Raw genomic sequence first — 21,427 nt, forward strand, 5'->3', positions numbered from 1 at the left:
GTAGCTTGTAACATTTCTGATTCCTGGAACTTTCTGCTGCAGATGGAAAAGCCAGTATCTGGGAAAAAAAATGAAAGCTGGTACTGCTAATTATTTGACTGCATATTGACTAAATGCGGGGCTTTGCTCTGGATAGGTAACATGCAAATACAGTAAACGGGATGGACCGCGTGAGAGAAAGTCTAATACAAAAGCACAGCAGTGAAAGTAGACCCAGAAATATTTTCTACGCTAAAGTCACAGGCTGATGACAAAACAGTTATCGTATGTGAGGAATTCATAAATCCACAGTGAGTTGGAATGAAAAGTGATTTACAGACAAAGGATGCCACAGTTGATTAACAATGGCCTGAAACCTTCAGTCTTGCCTCCCAAAAGTAAAATTTATTGGACCGAATCTTCTGGTGCTTTGGTAACAGATACTTCTGCTCTCCCTGCACAGCTCTCTGCTCTTGAGCGCGCTCTATAATAAAAATACCATACCTGGGTTTAAAAGGACAGCATTTACTAAGGTTCTAGCTAAGACATTTCATACTAAAACACAGTATGAACATTATATATGAACAGACTTCTAAAAGTGAGCTTTCGTAGTACAAACAAAATAATGTCAACAAGTAAGGCAGAATCTTTATACTAAATATCCTGTGGATATTTCTCTTTTAAATAGCAAATACCTCAGACAGAGAGAAGCATGAATCACTGGTTCTGTCAAATGGGTTGTGAGAGGCACTGACATATTAACAGCCACTGGAAGAATAGATCCCAGAATTCACGGCTTGGTATGTTACGCTACACACTATATTCCTCCTCCTCCCTTAGTTTTGTTTTTTCAGAACTGCAGAAAGGTGTTTCAATACTAAGGCCAAATGAATGTGTATTTGCAAAAGTTGGCAAAGCAATAGTTTACTTGGCAGCAGCCAAAAAGTCCATTTCAGATGAGATAGTTGTCAGGTAAATGTAGAAAATTAACGGCCTTGTTCCTGTTCCTACTCATTCTCTCCTTTCCCCACTGTAGCTTTATGAAAGCCGCCTAGGAAGTACTACATCTACAGTACGTGCCATCTATCATGCACGATCACAGGTCTAACTGGGTTCCTATATTTTTGGAGCTCTCACCATGAATTCCTAAGGCTTACATTTTGTCAGTGACTACAAGGATAAAGAAACAGTATGCACCTTAAGAGAAATATGCTAAGAGCTTTTGATTGTAAAAAATGTAGCCTAAGACCTTGAAGCTGCCGACTTTCTAGCTGCCTCTGTTGTAGGCAACGGCTACATTACCTGTGCAGGATGCTCTCCTTATTACATAGTCTACAAGGGCTGTTAATATCAAAGATGTCTAATCTTTCTATACAACTATTCCTATAGCTGCTTATCCAAGAATATGCTAGCGAAGGACACAGCTGTGGTTGTCTGAAATGTGACAGCAAGCACAGCTTTTCTGCTCAGGGATTCTTTTTCACTCTCCCATCCCTGAACTTTTTCTCGTAATCTGGGGGGGCTCTGTGACAAATTTTGCATTAGTTGGATGCAAATTTGCAATTGCACAAGCTAGTGCAAATTGTTTGTGCAAATTTGTTAGTATAACGCATGCAAAACAAAAATTAAAACAATTTTTAAATCTTCAGGCCATGTTAAGAAAATGCTTTTCACCACCACAGGACTCTCTTATACTAAAGCAGTAAAACTTCTGGATAGTATCAAATTTAAATGAGAGCTCTCATATTCCTCCACTGTCTTTTCAACTGACAAAACAAGGACTGCAGCACTGTCATAGCTGCCTCAAGCAAACGAGGATAAAAAGTTAAACTAGACAAGTGCTGTTCATTAGAATAATTTATTCTGAGATCATTCTTCTGTATCTACTCTGAAACATGTAATTTTGGTACCTCCCACACTGCTTTTATTGACAGTAAGTAATCTAAGTGAGAAAGGGAGGGTTTGAAAACTGTACGTACTCTTTAAAGGCAAAAGTCCAAGATGTATCCGTTGTTCCATCACTGTGTATGCTTCAACTGCATCCATTTAAGATGGAAAAAGAAAATTATCACCCATTACAGAACAGTATTTAACCCTTTTGATTTCTATCCCAAAGCAATTCCCAGTTTCATCTCTTACTGAAGAGAATGGACCAGTTCGAGAATCACAAAATGGCTGAGGCAGGAGGGCACCTCTGGAGATCATCTTATCCCACCCTGTTGCTCTAAGCAGGGTCAGCTAGAGCAGGTTTCTCAGGGCTGTGTCCATTTGGGTTTTTAATATCTCCAAAGAGGGAGACTACACAAACTCCACAGACAAACTGCTCCAGTTAAACCATCTTCACAATAAAAGTAGTTTTTTCTTATGCTTACATAGATTTTCCTGTATTTCATTTTATGTCCTTTCACAAAGTATTGCTGAGACGAGTCACCTCACATGCACTCCAGAAGCCTCGTGGATTGCTTGTGCCCTGCGGTGTTGCCCCGCCATCAGTCAGTCAAACAACCTCTTTCAAATGATGCAATTTCCTCCAGGAAAAATCTGGATTTGTTTAGAAAACTTATGTCTTATTCGTAGGAAAGGTAGGTTTTCAGCTGTATGTTTATCTAAACATTAAAACAAGACTATCCAAGCAGATTTAAGAAACTTATTCTGCAAGCGATCTATGTTAGATTAGAAAGGTGGTCTGTAGTACAGCATGTAACCAATCCTGGACCTCCTGGGGAGAAAACTTAAACTACTGTAAAATGTCACAGAAGTCAACCCCAGGGCATTAACAAAAACTTTGATCAGGCCCATGGTCTTTCTAGATGAAAAACCATTAGCTTAAGATAAAGGTCCCATGCCCCTCCTACAACACCTAGGTGTTTGCTTATTACGAAAAGAGTACATACACAGCTCCTTCTGTAGGAGCAGTTAGCAATGCTTCTGATTGTGTCCCTTAGCGTGATCTCTTTCATATTGCTCAGGCTGACTGTTTGGCAGAGAAAAGTTCCGGGGGATGTAGGTGCTCTGTGCTGAATGAGGGCAGAACTGAGAAAACAGGTTTTTGCTTTAAGGAAGATATACTCTTGCAAGCTATTCTCTGTTAGCACTTGGGCATAATATTCTTTCGGTGAAAGAAAAAAATCCCTCCTTCTGACTTTCAAAAATATTAAGTTTTTGGTGAAAAATCAATAAAACAGAAAATTGTACTTTTCTGTAGCTGTGGAGTTTACAAAGGCTTTGGTGAAACAGGAAATTAGTGCACAGTTGTGTGTGAAAGAAGCAGTCTTAGCAAAGGAGATGCTCAAGACAAATAACAGCCACCAAAATGCTTTCCTTGCCCATCTCTAGAACGTAGAACATCCAAACCCCAATTTTCTTCTTTCAAGTAGCACTATTCATCAGGAGAAAACCTTATCTACTGGTTACGTTACTGTTAAGGACATGTCCTTATAATAATTTGCATGGCTTGGAAATTTCTCAGCATTTGTACCCTTCAGGACTAAAATAATGGAACGTGGTGCTTTGTGCCTCTTTATTGTTCCACCACGCTACCAAGAGTAGCTTGCAGCAATAGCTGTAGTAATAGTTGCACATCAGGACTGAAATTAGGTAGCTCTTGACTGTAGGAAGTAACAAGATCTTGAATGGAGGGGAAGTTCCCATGATGAAATGAGGGAAAGAGCGTTTGTACCTCAGCCATCATACATTCTGTTAAAATTCATACCAAACACTTCCATTGCACGTATGAATTAAGGTAGAAAAAGAACAATTCACTCCAGGATAAAAGTCACATTACTTGCTGGAATTCAGTAAAATTTCCTCTAAGCATAAGATGAAACAGCATTTCTCAGAAGGTGGGGAAAGTTAATATTAGGTCTTTTTAACTCTGTGCTGGCTATGGTGACCTTATGGGTACAAACCAGCTTACAAAATTAGTTTTACACTTCATTCTAAAGTCAGAATTTTGTGGAGTTAGAAATATTATCTACTTGGGTTAATTTGAAAGCAGAGGGATATACTTGAGAAATGGCCAAAAAGCAGTTACCTCTATACGAAAAATACGAGTTTTTTTTCCTCCGCAGCACAGTAGCAGAGATGGATTGGCTGACTCAGATCAGGCGCTAAGCAACAAGCATTTTCTTCCCAGTCAAACAGAAACACCTAATAAAACAGCTTCTGTTCAGGAGCTGCACTGCTGCAAAGAGCCATTTTCTTCCCAGGTGCAACAATACAACCTCCCACATTATGTGTCAGCAATAGGCTCGAGGGGCCACTGCCGTGTAAGCGGGGCAGAGACTCCTGTGGAGTCAAACCACTATTTCGAAAAAACCCCTTGTTCAGAAACAAATGTGCTGCTTGTCAAAGTATTTTGATAAAACGGTACTCTGAAACAGGCATCTGCGCCCCCTTAATTCAAACATTTCCATCACTTAGTACAAGTTTTTTAGAATGCCAAACTTCACGACGCATGCCAACCAGTGTCCTTGGTTCACTGGTTTCATAGTCCTGATACCTCCCTTTTTCTTGCACAGAAAGGAGGACGGAGAGGAGCCAGTTGAGAAGTCAGGACCCAGATCTCAGTTCTCATAGATGTGACACTCCCCACCATATTGCAGTGATAACTCCTGCTGAGTCCCCTCTGTGCAATGTCTGACACACACTTCTCTGCTACAATATGCTGCGCTTAATCTCTTCTTTATCAAAGAGGAATAACCGAGGGACTAAATCACTTATTCCACATTAAAAAAAAATATCTCTCAGCTGTGCTATTGTGACTGTACCAGCTACATGTAATGTAGCTTACCGGTGTACAAACAACGTTAATACCTACAAAGGCAAAAGTCCTCTACCAGGTAATAAAAGAAGGATACAAGCAGGAATGATTAATTGAAATAGATAACAGAAAAAATACAGAATGGGGATGTGAAAGGAAATTAGGAAATGCTCTGAGCTGGGAGATTTATTAGTCTATAGATCTACATCTCTTTGACAACGTAAAATTACACTTTCAGAGCATTGTATCATATGCAATAAGGAATAAATCTAGACTGGCAGAGCTGGACTAGACTACCTTTACAGTAACCCTCTCATTTTTAAAGAATTCCCCAGCTTTGTCATGGAAAGAAATTATAACAGGCCATTTTTTCCCTCATGGTCAGATACGGAAAAAGGTAATAGAGAAAGCGTAAAATAATTTTTTTCCAGAAAAAAACCCCTCCAATTGTGCTTCATGATGGCCCATAAACCAATCTTACCTCATCTCTAGAACATTTTGCTTTGCTGCAATAGTTAACTCTGGATTTTAGTAAAAATGACAGAGTATATAGAAATAGATGTAAAATCGTCCACATTCAATACCTTCAAATTTCATTTTGGCAACCGCTTCCCCAATAGGAGAAAATTCATGGTATTAACTGCTTCTTTCAAAGAGAAGCAATGCAGAAGTGAAAATATTCTCTCACCTGTGACAGGAATAATATTCCTCATGAACAATGCAGATATTATTCCATATAATTAAAAGAACTTAGCACTCCCTCCTGAGGAGACAAAATATTACTATTTCACATAATGTATTCTCAACCAGAACTCAACTATAAAAGCTGCATATGCACATCTACTCTCTTCAGTCTTGAGTTCGAAGGACTGAGAGTCTAGAACCGGCAAAACAAGCGTGAGATTACTAAGGCCCTTTCACAAGATGATTTTAGCTAAACAGCAGTGAAACAACAGAAACCCTGTCTTAAATCCCAGCAAGTTGCTGTCCTCTCAGCTGCTGCCGAGATCTCCATTTTATCTCTCACCTCCAACTTTTTTGCCATGAGAACGGCCAAGCAGTGCAGCAGGTTGGCTGCGAGTTTGTGCAATCTCCATCTCAGAAGGTTTGTGACAGGGCAAAGCCCTGAGAAGCCTTGTCTGACCTCAGAGCTGGCCCTGCTTTGAGCCGAAGACCAGAATCGCGACCTCCTGAGGTCCCTCCCAGCCTGAATTATCCTATTATTCTCTGCGCTTTATCCTGGTTTCTGAGGCATTTGGATTTTTTTTTTCTGCAGCAAATTCATTAGGAGTGATGCCTTTCTCTTGCTGGCAGGCTAATTATAATTTTGTTCTCTCTCTTCCCTGCTGTACAACATTTTTCTTGGACTTATGACAATTGGCCATCCATTCACCCAGTTTACCACCTTTTACTGGTCCCATCATTAGCAATTCATACCATGTTTAAATATGGAGTTTAACACATCTCTGAATAGGATTAAATGAAGGTGATTAACTGCAATAGCAGAGGACTAGACCCAGGAGGCCTCTCTATTCCTCTCTGTTGATTGCGCTAGTCTATAAATAATACAATGCCATCTTCCATTAGCAAGGAATTTATATGCTGTTGCTCTCAGAAATGTAGAAGATTTATTTCAGACCATATTTTTACCAAACCCAGATAGAATATCTAGATTTCCCTTTTAGCACAGCAATCTTACAGCTACCCCAATCACTTCCAGTTGTCAGAACTACCTTACAGAGTAAGGCTTACTTTGTTTATTGGTTAACTGTTAACTGTTTCACCATTTTGTTTATTTTATACACCACACAGTTCACTTACAACCTAGATGAAGTTCCTACACTGATTTTAACAACATAACTACTATTTTTATTACTTGGTTTGTGCTTGTTACATTTACAAAGTGCTCCATTCGAAAAAATACATATAGTATCATTTAGATGGCTGCTTTTTGGAGTGAAGAAGCTGGCCAAGGGCTGGAACCACTATTCCAGATTGAAAACCTGAGAGGTGCTGCTCTTCTGTCTCAGTCAGATACATAAACCCAAGACTCTCCAATTGAAAGGAACCCAACATGTGCCAACGTGAAGGCATTCAAAGCTGCCTACGACCAATGGGATGATTTTGTGCCGTGGGACAAGACAATGGTGTTTCAGACTCATGAAGGCACCAGAAGGAATTAGATAAGAATTTTCCATTACGTTTCTTCCTCTTACCTGGCTTCCCCTTACTGATTTTTTTAATGGGTTTTGATGAATTTTTTTAATAGCTATTCTTTCCAGTTGTTTCTCAGAGCAAAAGGCCTTCTATACCTGAACAATACTAGAGGAAGCTGACAAGAGAAATGGATACAAGCTACATGCTCATGATGCCTTTATAGCAAAATTGGGTATTCTACTCTGCATTATATGAAACATTCTACCAGCACTATTGCCTCGGAATAGACTGAGTCTTTTAAAAGAACTCCAAAATCAGGTTATTCTATAACTTCATAAGCCTATTCAGCTCTGTTTCTACTGCAGAACAGTGAGCTCCTTCCATTTCCACACACGTGGACCTAGATATCATCACAGCCTCATTTCCTCGTTACACGCTCATTGATGGGAAAATGAACAAGGAGTCGAAGTTGTAGAACAGGCCAAAGTGCTCTCCTACATCCCTATAAGGCTACAAAAACTAAGGTGAGATATGACCAGTGTAACCTACAGAAGAAAGGGATGTAAACATCATAAATACTCCAGTCACCTCCAGAGAGGGATATCTCAGTGGTTAGTTTTTACCAGAGCCAAGCTATGCTAGACCTTCATAAACATAAAAGTACTTGAGAAGAAACTAGGGCATCACAGCAGTTCAGACTATTGCACTTGTTCTACCGAGGCACCTGGGAGCCTACTTGGAGTCCAATGTGAGAAAGCTCTTTTTGATAGTGCTCAACATATAGTGAAAAATGATGATATTTTCACTTGTGAAATTTCAACAGCATATGTGCTACCTTCAGCAGAGGTTTGTGTTTCCCTATCTTTACAGCGCAAGCTAGTGCATGCACAATTATATTTAGACTGTAAAGGGCTAATTTGCAACAAAGCAGCAGAGAAATGAGCCTTTTAATCCTTTCTTACTGTGGTAATAGACTGAAATTTTCCACAATTATGAAATATTTCAAAAACTCTTTATGATGATCATTTAATTTCTGGACAGTTATTTGAAATCCAGTGCAGTTTCTTAGCCGGGAATACAAAAATGCCAATGCTTTTTAACTTTAACACAAGTACAAGTTTTTAAATCAAGTATTTCTTATAAGTACATTTTCAAGGAGGAGTTTAAAATTTCCTTTGCTGATGATTGATGCCTGTAAGTCTGTAATCATTCTGCAAGCTTCAGTATTATTTTAATGCAAATATTTAAATGGAGATGAAAGATCGCAGAGAAGAAGCAATACTAATTCAAATGTTAATGAAAATTATGGAAATACTTATGGAAAATATTTTTCACTATGAACTTTGGTTGAAGTGGACTTTGATATCAACTGCTAGACTTTTATTCTATAGTAATTACAAGTCTAACTATCGACAACTGTGAAAACATGGAGGAGAGAAAGGAAAGGGGACCCTTGATATTTAAATACTGCCATAGTTGGACTTCAAACATTTTGAAGAAGAAAATGTACCAACTCCATCTGTCGTAATCATACAAGGACATTCTAGATTTCAGACACCTACTTAAAATCTGTGCAATTGATTTTCAATTTTTTTCCCCTCTACAAACTTATTTTTGTTTAATTACAAATATCCATAATAGAAATTCACCAAGCAGAAGTTTTTTAAATACCATGATGCCTACAATTATAATAAACTGCTAGTTTTTCCGTTGGGTGGGTTTGTTTGGTTTTTTTTTGTAAATAGTTTTCCAGCATGTAGTGCTTATTAGATGCCATTTCTATTCAGAAGGTTTTTGCATATGTTCTGCACTTTCTTAAATGCTAGTTACTGAGTACTACAATTAAAAGGTTTCATAAATACAGGCGTATTCGATTCAAGAATTTTCATAAAAAATGTAGGTACTTTATGTTCAAGTACCTTCTCTTTTTCCTTCCTTTCAGCCTTTCTGTAAAGAGGAATAAGAGCAATAAGAGAAAATCAACCTCTTAAGTAGAGTTAGACTTTAAAGTTTTCAAAATCGTGACCTTTTGGTAAATTCTTCTCTGTACTGAGAATACCTAAATACATACGTTTTGAATTGAACTTTTAAAAAGCATTTTCCTGTATTTTTCTCTGGAGGGGTGGGTGGGAGGCAAGAAATATCTGGAAATATGCATCATTTAAGTAGAAAAGTTCTTTTTCTTAAAAGTTACTGTCTCCTTTCCAATTTATCTTATCAGCTAAAAACCGATTTTTGCAATAGCTCCATAAACAAATCTTCTTCATTTACAGTCTGTTCAATAAGATCACTGTTGCAACCAATTGAACTTTGCATGCCCAGACTGATGCAGACCCACCAGCTCTGCTGAGCAAACCCACTGAGCTGAACCAGTACGGCAACCTCATGAGGACTGGCAGAGAGAGGACTGAAATTGTAAACCTTGGCCAAATCCCTCGTTGTCCTTGCCTCAGTGTCTTCACTGGCAGAGTAGAAAGGAGAGTGCTTGCCTCTCTGTAGGTGCTTATTGCAGCAAGTATTGAAATTAATCATGTGAGTTAAGAGTCACTGAGCTGCACTCCAACCACACGGATAGTTACCCATTGCTAAAGAGAAAAACAAATAAGTTTGCCAAAAGAGCACCAACTTAATTGAATTTGCCGCAAAAAAACCCTGCAGCTGAAGGCTTTTATTTTATTCCTCCCTTATTTAAAGTAAAACTGGAACACTGAATATAGTGCACGTGCACATATCCTACACGTGTAGATTCAGCAAAATCCCTATGGAACAAATCCTTCATTTCTTTCCTGCATCCGTTCCTGAGCCATTTGTTCCAGATGTATGAACTTTAAATAGAAAATCTTGCTAGTAAACGTCTTATTTTCAAAAACGATTAAAATGACCAAGAAAACAATTTTAAATAGGCTGGTTATCAGCAAAGTGAGAAGCTATTACTTTTTTGTCACTTTTTCTATGACAAGCAAGTCATTAGGTACTGCCAAATACATATGAACAAGTGAGCATATTGGTTCTGTTTTACCTCAAATCAGGACGTTTGGAAAGGGCAAAGGGATAGGAGGCAGGAAGAGAGAAGGAACAAGGTGAATAATATAATTTTATTGGTAAGGATTTGGAAACAATTTGTAAACAAGATTACCTTTTCTTGTGTAACTCCCTACTATATACAACAGGCTGCAACCTTTTCTTCCCATAGCAATGCTGTTTCTAGGCTAAGGGAAAGTTCTATTGATCCAGATAGGAACAGATTATTATTAACCTGATGCAGAACTTCTTTTGACTCACGACACTATCTCCCTTGTAAATAACAGCATTATTTTCCTGTAATGAAAACAAAGCACAACGTACCAAGGAAATTCCTATACAGAATAACATAATGAACTTAAAAAACTATAATCATGTGTCAGAGCTTTCTTCTCTTGTGCCCCAAAGGTCCAAGACAATTTTAACTGCACTGTTTTATATCTACAGTAATAGATCACATCGAACACCTGCTTGCACACAAGATTAGCAACAGCTTGAACAGTTTGCCTTGGCTTAATAAAAACATTAACACTCTGTGTTGGTATTTCTTTTGCAATATTGAGGAAGAAAAATAGAATGTAAAACTAACAACTTGGCTAGAAATCAACATACGCTGGAAAAACTTTCTGGAATGGGAAACAAAACAAAGCAAAGTGGTGAAGACACTTTGTATGTGAGGATTAAAAGAACACCATAAGTGGATACAAGACATGATTACTTCACAAACATAACACAAACCAGTTTTTCTTTTGCTGTTATATCAGCTATCACATCTGTTATATTCAGTGCACACAAGTAAACACTGTTCACTTTTCAAGGTCATAACTGAAAGCTTCCTTGACCACACAGTTTTTGATTGTAATGGCAGGTCAATGATACAAACAAAATTGTTAAAACCAGTGATTTTATGCAAATTTAGTATACTGATGGTCTGGAAAATGCTAGATTGCCACATTCTTGTTATCACTTCAGAATATAACAATTTGAATCTGCTGGCATTTTTCAAAGTAATTTTTAGCAAATAAACAACAAGCGTGCACTTCTGAGTCACCATGGTAAATTTTTAACACCATGCTCTTTGTTTACAGGACAAAAACATACTATTTCTGTTGTGGCAATTTAATTTATCAGTGCAGTTTTTTGATCAAAGATTTTTCTTTTCTATAGAGCCAGGTATAAAAGCAGTAGAAGCAATGAGTTGAAGTCAGTGCAATTGCAAAAGCTGCTTTTCTGCAGAAAACCTTCACAGTAAAAGGGTAATCAACCTGCACACATCAATGGCTGCAAAATTCCAAAGGAAAGAGGCCTGGAATTGTAAGGGGAATTCATCATTAACTAGTATGATGCATTCTTAGTCCAAAATTATTTAACATTTATATCAATGGACTCCAAAAAGAACGAAAACATCATTGAATACAAGTAACAAAGAACCAGTGAATGACACGAGACCTGAATGTTGAGTGAGCAGCATGGTTTCTATTCTAGGGAATTCAGAAAAAAGGGATGACAAAATAGAGAAAAAAAAGTGTGAGTGTTTTTATTTCACAGAATATGCATATTAAAAAGATAATTAAAAAAAATACCTACCTGCACTTATGCAAAGTGTTTGACACTGTCCCACATCACAGCCTGGTCTCTAAATTGGAGAGCCATAGATTTGATGGATGGAATGCTCAGTGGATAAGGAACTGTGTAGATGGCCTCACTCAAAGAGTTGCAGTCAACCACTTGATGTCCAAGTGGAAACCAGTGACAAATGGTGTTCCTCAGGGGTCAGTACTGGGACCACTGCTGTTTAACACCTTTGTTAGTGACATGCACAGTGGGGCTGAGTGCACCCTCAGCAAGTTTGTCGATGACACCAAGCTGCGTGGTGCAGTCAACACACTGGATGGAAGGGATGCCATCCAGAAGGACCTGGACAGGCCGGAGAGGTAGGCCCATGCAAACCTGATGAAGTTCAAGGACAAGTGCAAAGTCCTGCACCTGGGTTGGGGAATCCCAAGCACAGATACAGGCTGGGTGGAGAATGGATTGAAAGCAGCCCTGAGGAGAGGGACTTGGGGGTGTTGGATGAGAAACTCAACATGAGCCAGCAATGTGCACCTGCAGCCCAGAAGGCCAACCGTATCCTTGGCTGCATCAAAAAAAGCGTGGCCAGCATGTCGAGGGAGGTGATTCTACCCCTCTATCCACTCTGGTGAGACCCCAGCTGGAGTACTGCATCCAGCTCTGGAGTCCTCAGCATAAGAAGGACACGGACCTGTTAGAGTGGGTGCAAGGGAGGGCCATGCAGATGATCAGAGGGTTGGAGCACCTCTCCTATGAGGATAGGCTGAAAGAGTTGGGGTTGTTCAGCCTGGAGAAGAGAAGGCTCCAGGGAGACCTTATAGTAGCCTTCCAGTATCTGAAGAAAGCTTGAGAGGGACTTTTTAGAAGGACATGTAGTGATAGAATGAAGTGGAATGGCTTCAAACTGGAAGAGGGCAGATTTAGATTAGATATTAGGAAGAAATTTTTCACTATGACGGTAGTGAAACACTGCAACAGGTTGCCCAGAGAAGTTGTGGATGTCCCATCCCTGGAAGTGTTTAAGGCCAGGTTGGATGGGGCTTTGAGCAACCTGTTCTAGTGGGAGGTGTCCCTGCCCTTGGCAGGGGGATTGGAACTAGACGGTCTTTAAGATCCCTTCAAACTCTAACCATTCTATGATTCTAAAAAGTAGTTCCATTCCACAGCAGACCCTGGATTCCTGGAGCTTCAATACTCCATGTTATGGCCTTGAGAATTCATGGGGGCCCAATTTGAGGCCCCAGAGCCCTTACTCTCTGGTATTCAGACTTAGGGTTGCTTCAGAGACATAGATTATTCAGCAAGCATACCCAAAAAGTCATATGTTTCTACATAGCCAACCATACACAATGTTAAATATTTAAGAACAAAGAATGCAAGATACAAATTACTAGATTGGGAATACCAGTCTTGCGAATCAGTGATTTGGAAAAATGACATTAGAGTAAAATACACCAAAACCAAGTAATAAGCATGCTCCCACTCCGAGTCTATGGTTAAAATGGGTGAACAGTCCTTTAAGTATTTAACTAGAGACGTAGTGAACAGGAATAGAAAGGTTATATATCTAGCTCCTGGAAATTTATGTCCTATTCTGGCATACATACTTTAGGAAGGATGCTTAGGATACTTAGAGTACTTTAGGTTAAATACGACGAGTTGAAAGAATTATGAGAATGACGAAAGGATATGAAAACACACTCTTTGATGACAAGCGCAGGATGTTAATTCTATTTCTTTTAAGCAAGAGAAGGCTACAAAGTGACTTGATTACAACCTGTAAATTCCTATATTGGGAGATTTGTTAACACAAGACTTTTAAACCTACAGGATAAAGTTACATTTATAACTAACGTTGGACATAGAAGCCAGGTAAGCACAGGCTAACAGGTGAAAACTTTATACCAACAGGAGCAATCAGGGATCGGAACCGCTTAACAAGCCTGTTGGAGTATTGTCTAGTACTGGGACCTACAATTGAGGCACTATAGGCACAAGTTCAACTACAGCCAACTGGTAGGAGCTACACTTCAGGAAAATCCACTGGCTTGTGGTACGCAGCGCAGAGAGTGACAATATTCTCTCTTCATCTGATATTCTAGTATGATGAAAACATCAACTTCTTAAAAAAAAACAAACCAAACCAAAACAAAACCCCAGTCTCTTTCACTAATAATAGTGCAGTTTTTGGAGTTATCGCCATTCCTGTGCACTGAACTCAAGCTCATCCAGAGGCTCCCATTTACAGATAATACAGAGTCTTTGTGAAAACTAGGTAGCTGATGCTTGTAAAAAAATATTTTTAACAGGAAAGCAACTTCTTAGTGATCTTTAAGATGCAATTTGAGCATAAAGAATGTCTTCACTGTCCTATTTGTTATCTATAGTTTAATAAAATTGTACTGCAGTAAGATATGAGTTCCCTGTGTTTTATCTGTGTTGCCCTGTTCTTTATCTGCTCATAGCATTGTTTGCTTAAGATTTGAAGAAAAGTTCTGTCCCTTTTATTACAAAACCTCTGGCTCTGCTATGTGACAAAGACATATAGCCCCATCTGCAAACTAGATTAGGGTTTCATAAGCCAGTATGCTTGGATACCAGTACCACAACACGGCAACTGCATTGTACTGCACAGTGGCAGCCAGGTGGCTTCCAGCGATAGGACCAGCAATAATCAGCTGCAGAGGGCTGTAAATGCCTTGTGAAGGGCTCCCTCCCATTTTCCTGGGGACAAATCAATGGCTCAAGCTGCTTCTTTCTGTTTATTTCATGCATTTTTATTCAAAGCCAGTTAGCAGATCAATACTGATTTGTACTCTGAAGAATGAATAACCTTTTATTTAATTTTATAAATAAATAAGCTCCCACTAAACCTCCAAAAAGATGCTGAAGATTTAATGGCATTACAGAGACAGACATCCTTTAATGGTAATGACGCACAAAAAGGATTAGCAGACACTGTTGAAATCTGCAGTGTTAGTTCAGCTGTTTTGCGGATGGGTATTGAAAGTACATAAAAAATGTCAGTTGTCAATTCTAAGTTTGCTGTTGCTCATTAATTTCCACACCAGGATTTTGAAGAGTCTTCCAGTTCCTGTGTATGTCATTTATTTTTGTATACAATTTGGAAACTACACATAATGGAATTTGGAAACTACACATAATGGGTAAGAGGAACTTAAAAATTTTTCTCACTGCTCAGTGTCAGGAATTTAATGTATACTAGCAAAAAAATGCTGTTGAGAGAGGATGAGAGAGAAGTATTCTCTCAATACAAGGAAAGTGTTACAAATGTTCTTTACAGAGTGGAAAGTCCTCCGTTACACAAATAACTTTTCTATTTTATTCTGTAAACATTTGATTTCAAGGGCTCTTGGACTGATTAGATTCCTTCTAGGTAAGACTGCAGACATTACAAAGAGGACAGTTTGGGGGTACTTGCAATCTTCTTGGCTTCATGTATAACGGAAACACTGTATCAGCCTCCCTTTCCAAATGGAAATCTCCCCACTATCAGTTTTCCAACTTACAAAAAAAGCATAAAGCTAAAGTTGGAAATAACAATGTAAGAAAAAATGTTTATCATCGTACCTAATATACCACAAATGAAAAAGAAAGGGAATAGCAGTTCTTGAATTTGGGGACCTGATATAATTGAAGTGCACCACAAGCGCTTACTTTAATACTAAATGACCTCTTCTCTGAAACTGATCCCTCACCTATATACTGCAGCACACTAAGGAATTTTAGCAGCTCCTGGACCAAACACTCAGATGGTGTAAAACGATGTAAAGGCTCCATTAGTGTCAATTAATCTGCACCAATTATTAAGCGATAATCCATAGTGATGTTTTACAACAGGAAACCAAGTTGCTTGCCTTTTAAAGGTTCAGTGAGGCTTCACCTGCCAGTTTTTCACAGCAGACTTCCTGACAAGCCCACACTGCCATGTCCCTTAGACACTGAACAATCTAGATTACATAATCTTTGTTAGTATATGAAGATAATTTCAATTATTTCTATTGTTTTGCTGTACAGTTACTGTGTGTATATACCTCTACAATGTAAATACTTTGATAGGGTGAACGTGATATCATATCTAAAATATGTTGTGACTTTCTAACTCCATTTTCTTGACACATTTAAAGACTAGCAAGTTACTGCAATATTACTTTTACATCCTATTCAGAAGAATCCCATCCTTCACATTCACTTGAGTTATTGAGAGCTATATATTAAGAACAATTACATGCAGTAGGGCTCCCCGTACCTCAAAGGAAAAACAAATGCCTCCCACAAGTCCTCCTGCCATTATTAGGCCTTTCAAGTACCTGTAGTAAAGGGTTTCTCTGATAAGACTTAGCATATTGCAGTGACATACATGCTGGAAAAAAGGTTTCTAGCCAGTCTGGAAACTGCTACTTCTTCCCTTTCCATCAGTAGCAAGTAAGTCAAGGCAGAGATACCACACTCCATTTCAAACATGACATCTTCTAGTTAAAGGAGATAAAAGACTGGTGTCCATCCCACATTTATAACAGCAAAATAAAGAACTGTAAAATATTTCTTTAAGATCTAGTTATGGTCCGAAGAACAGGAATCAGTAGCATCCAAAAAAGGTTTCAACACCACAATAAAAACAAGACCAAGTTCGCAGACGACACTAAACTAGGGGGGCGTGTTGATCTGCTTGAGGGTAGATTGGCTCTGCAGAGGGATCTGGACAGGCTGGACAGATGGGCTGAGGCCAATGGTATGAGGTTCAACAAGGCCAAGTGTCAGGTCTTGCACCTGGGTCACAACAACCCCATGCAGCGCTACAGACTGGGGGCGGAGTGGCTGGAAAGCTGCCTGGCAGAAAAGGACCTGGGGGTGTTGGTGGACAGACGGCTGAGCATGAGCCAGCAGTGTGCCCAGGCAGCCAAGAAGGCCAACACCATCCCGGCCTGCATCAGGAATAGTGTGGTGAGCCGGACTAGGGAAGTAATCATCCCCCTGTACGCGGCACTGGTGAGGCCTCACCTCAAGTACTGTGTTCAGTTTTGGGCCCCTCACTACAAGAAGGACATTGAGGTGTTGGAGCGTGTCCAGAGAAGGGCTACAAAGCTGGTGAAGGGTCTGGAGGACAAACCTTATGAGGAACGACTGAGGGATCTGGGGTTGTTTAGCCTGGAGAAGAGGAGGCTGAGGGGAGACCTTATCACCCTCTACAACTACCTGAAAGGAGGTTTTAGAGAGATGGGAGCTGACCTCTTCTCCCTGGCGACAAGTGATAGGACAAGAGGAAACGGGTTCAAGTTATGTCAGGGCAGGTTTAGATTGGATATTAGGAAGCATTTTTTCACTGAAAGGGTTATTAAACATTGGAATAAGCTGCCCAGAGAGGTGGTGGATTCACCATCCCTGGAGGTGTTTAAGAAAAGGGTAGATGAGGTGCTTAGGGACATGGTTTAGAAGTGGTGGTGTTTTTATCAGGGTAGGTTAATGGTTGGACTTGATGATCTTAAAGGTCCCTTCCAACCTCACTAATTCTCTGATTCTATGATCTTTCATCACAAGCACGGAACAACAACTTTTGTTAATGTTATTTTTACTCACGTGGTACAAAGCAGTTTCTGGTCCAGGTGTGCCCATGACTTCTTGTCTCAATGAGTCCATTTGTAAACTAGGCAACAGTGAGTAATGACTTGGACTACTACTCTTGTCTCCCTTCTTTTTGGACTTTTTCCCAGTATCCTTTTTGCTATTCCTCTGAAACATGTAGTCTTCTTGACCTATTTTCTCATTGCTCATATAGCGAAGCAACGAATTTTCTGTTAAAAGAAAAGTAATGCAAACCGTCACTGTGAATTGTTGCATGTATGTTAATTCTGCTTTGAAAATATATAATATTCTTGCTAAGTTCTACTGCCAATTTTAACTCTTCAAGACTATTTCATTAACAAACCCCATTTGCTTCTTTTGGTCTGGATATAATAAGAAAGCAGTCTTTTGGTAGGGAACATTCATCATTCTTGCAGTTTTCTGGTATCTTTGACAATAAAAGGAACAGAATATAAAAGAAGCCCAACATCAATAAATTATGTCTTGGAGTTTTCAAAAAATGAGCAATGATACACTTATGAGCATATCTGTAATCTTTTTTTTTAAACAAGGTCCTAACAAATACAAATAACTGTGGTGTCATACATTTAGAAGTAATTTGCTTTGACCGTTCATTTGAGATCGTTCACCCTATCATCCATACATTTCCCGAGTACTCTTCCAGCACCTACCAGCTTCTAGCTGAGGGACATCCTGAGACAGAAACAATGTTTGTGAATTTAGGAAGCCTCAGCAGATTTGTCTTTCACGAACTTGTCTGGTCTTTCCTTGTATGAATGTGAACTTTTAGTATCCACAGCCTCCTGTGGCAAGAGGTTCCTTAGCTTGTATACAAACTGAATTTCTTTTTAACCAGCACTCGACAGAGACATTTGATGTCTCTTGAGTCTTGTTTCAGAAAAAACAGCAACAAACCTATTTCCTTACTTCATTCGACATAAGATTTTATAAGCCTTTATTATGTCCTGCCTAAATTCTCCCAAACTGATGACGGCCAGCCTACTGAATTGACCCTGGTTTGGAAGCCTGTCCATACATCTGATCATTTTTTGTTCTCTCCTAAACCTTCTTCAATTCTACTGTGTTTTTCTTGAGATGAAGAGACCAGAACTGCACACACATCCAGTATAAACAAGAACTTACACACTTCTTTATGTCTTATATTCTTTTCCTAATATTCCTAACAGTGTTTCCTTTTTTGATCCCTACTAAACATTTAGTTAATACTTTTATCAAAATATCTATCGTTACTGTAACATCTTGTTCCTGGACAATAATAGCCGTCGCAGAGGTTGTCATTTTGTACGTGAAGTTACATATCTGAACTTCACAAATCAAAATTTTGACAAACTTATCCTCGATGATTTTGAGGTGAATCCCATGCTGCTCTAGAACGTCTTCCACTCAAAAAGAACTCATGAAGACAGAGAAATGTGATATATAGTTCTCATTAAAGAATAACAATATTTATCGGTAATAACCGCACATTTGCGCTCTGGTATTATAAAACTAAGGTCAGTTCCAAAATGGACTGGATATTATAGCTGAATCAATGAAATACCAATATAAAGTTAAGCCAAACTGCAGGGCTTTGCAGTCATGATTTTCTTTTGCCTGTCTGAGCAACTTCCTTAATCCTCACAAAGGCTCTGAAAAAATTAAGCATATATAATGAAAGAACCCAAAACAGGTTCACAAAAATATTTACCTAAGCAAGCAGCAAAATGACATTGAAATATGTGGCTTAAAGCATGATAAAACCCATAATGCCTTGTAAAAGATGTGTGTTCAGATCACTTACCTCTCCTACTATCTCTTTTTATTTTATTGGGGTCTTCATAATCCCCCACCCAGTTATATTCTACTGGCATAGAAATAGGCCTTAGTTTCCCTGGAAACAGAGGAAAAAATTGAGATCATGCACCATAAGGCGGTATTAAACTAACATTCTTTAGAAGAACAAATTATGTTCTAAGCTGCTATTCTACGGAGTTGCTTAGGAAAGAGCATCCAGCTTCACCTCTGAACAAGAGGTTAAAACAGGAGTTCTGTTTTCTTTAACAGACAAGAAGCAGCTAAGTATTTAATGGATTTTTTTAAGCTTAGAAAATAAATCCAGTGCCCTACACAATCATCAGCGGACTGACATCTGAGACTGACCAACGCATTCAAATTACTTTAGTTTTCACTGAACAGTATCTGTTTATTATTCTGGAAGCCCATTTTAAAGCATTTGTGAATCGTTGGTAACAGCAGCGTGTCCACATGACTAAAGTACCTTCACAAATAGCATCTTAAAAGATCCATCAGTGATTAAGTAAGGAAAGAAGCAGAAAAACTCTACATGTAATTTCTTTTGTAGCATTTCATCCACAGAAAGTACACTACTATTGGTAAATTCACTTTGATTTCAGACAGCAAGAAACAGAAAAGCTGAAGACTTTTAAATTTTGATTTGGAAGCTGCTGAATTGATTTTAAAAAATGCTGTGAACTATGATTTCTGCTTGAGGATTCCACAAATGTAGCTGGAATTCAGTGAAAGTGTGCTATGCAACTTAAAGGGGTTACTTAAAGGGGTCTGAAGTTTCTAGTGAGTTAAACGGTATATTGAAACAAAACGTAAGAGTAGCATAGCACACGGCTCGCTATCTGGTAGACTGAAACCAAAATATTTTCACAAGAAGATCAGCCCTTGCTCTTTTTTGAATCGATCTACTGGTTACATAACTGAAAAGTGGGAAAATAATTTGTTTTTAAAAGCAGCAGTGCTTAAAGTAAAAACTTCAGAAGTCTCGTTAATTATTTTAGAAAACCCCTACATAAAGGTGATCAGTCTTATTCCACGTTTTTGAGGTTAAATCCATGATACACTGAAAAAGAAAGATGTGTTTATAATGAAAACAAATATTCAAATATGTCTGTTGACCTATTGAAGTATGGCATCCATGGGAAATACACCAAAACCACGCAGGCAGCATAATGGTAAAAGCTTGTACTGTCTGTACTTGTGTCAGGAAATACAACATATATATTTAATTTTTATTTATAATTTATTTTACTATTTATGGACACATATTTAAGTCTGAAGCCAGGGAGATTTAGAGCACACAGTTAAGAAGTCATTTCCTGATGATGTATTCAGCTCATGTTTACTTGATCAGAACTAACTTTCAATGTTTACTTTCTCTAGAAAACAACCTTCGCTTCTTTGTGAGGCTGAACTCACAGTATCTTATTGAAAGCACCTGCACAGATACAAAAGTTACAAAATCATGTAAAGTCTGACTGTTATCAAAAGGTACAGCCATAACAAATTTTCTACAAAATCTCTAGCTGTTCAAAGCGCATGTTTTTTGTATCTGTCAGTAAAACTGCAATGACCAAATTTTTTTCTTTCCTTAAACTCGAGTTTCACCTGCCTGCTAACTCTGCTAATCACCTTCTTGTTAACCGCCATGAATTCCCTAAATCTGTTTTACCTGGTGATTACACTCAGGAAAATGTCTTCCTTGGGATGTGAACAGAAGCTTTCCGAGGCCAATTAGCAACAATTATACAACAGCTGGAAGCCAGTAAGAGCATGAAAGAGAAATCTTTGTTAACATCGTCAAAAAATGTCAAAAGATTCCAATAAAGAAATTATGGAGGGCCCTATTAGTCTCTCACGAAGGAGGACTGAGAAATATTTTTTTAAAAAATTAACACCACCACATAATTAATGATGAGTACATGTTGAAAACAATTATTTCTTTAGGCCTCGGAACTCTTTTACCTTCTTTCATAGGTCACCATAAGCCAGAAGAGTATTATTGTCATTTTTCCAGATTTCTGTGAAATCGTAAGGTCATGCCTAGCCACAAATCTTAGGCTAACAAATGCCATGTGGGAAACTTTAGAAATGCTGAAATGGTAATATTTTTAGAAAATACACTTAAATGAAAACGGACTCAATGGTGTGAATTCATTAAAAAAAAGAAGTGAGATCAAAAGTGAAAGGCTGTATAACAAATGTGTTAAATAATGACTGATTTTCAGTGCAGTCTTTGATCCATGTATTTATAACCCTTTCTGCTAATAGAAAAAAAGGCTAAAAAAGCTATCCTGTAACAGAATAATGGATTTAGCAGTCCTTGATGAAGAAATCTATTCCTCTTCACTCTAGACCACCAGCATTAAAATTTAACAGCTGGAACAGAGAGTACACCTCTTTTAATGGAACTGACTGCATCCACCAATTGTAATAGTTGAAATACTGGAGTAATAAAATTGATATATCCCCTTTCAAAACTTAGCAGTTATTTTGCACACTAAGGGCACGGTTAGAAAATAC

At 38.5% G+C, this 21,427-nt stretch overlaps 1 protein-coding gene across 4 annotated transcripts in view; it reads right to left on the reverse strand.

Moving 5' to 3' along the window:
- CNKSR2 (connector enhancer of kinase suppressor of Ras 2) overlaps positions 1-21,427 on the reverse strand; it is a gene marked incomplete at its 5' end in the record, with an annotated part of 219,304 nt that overhangs the window by 64,548 nt on the left and 133,329 nt on the right. For 2 of the 4 annotated variants that reach the window (XM_082491744.1, XM_082491742.1), the window contains 2 exons: positions 17,090-17,304; positions 18,897-18,986. In XM_082491744.1, coding sequence (XP_082347870.1) covers positions 17,090-17,304; positions 18,897-18,986 — 305 coding nt within the window. The remainder of the gene's footprint in view (positions 1-17,089; positions 17,305-18,896; positions 18,987-21,427) is intronic. The other 2 variants (XM_082491745.1, XM_082491743.1) reach the window with 1 other exon arrangement.

The sequence above is a fragment of the Vanellus vanellus genome (genome assembly GCF_965231255.1).
Source record: "Vanellus vanellus genome assembly, chromosome: 1".
Lineage (NCBI taxonomy): Eukaryota > Metazoa > Chordata > Aves > Charadriiformes > Charadriidae > Vanellus > Vanellus vanellus.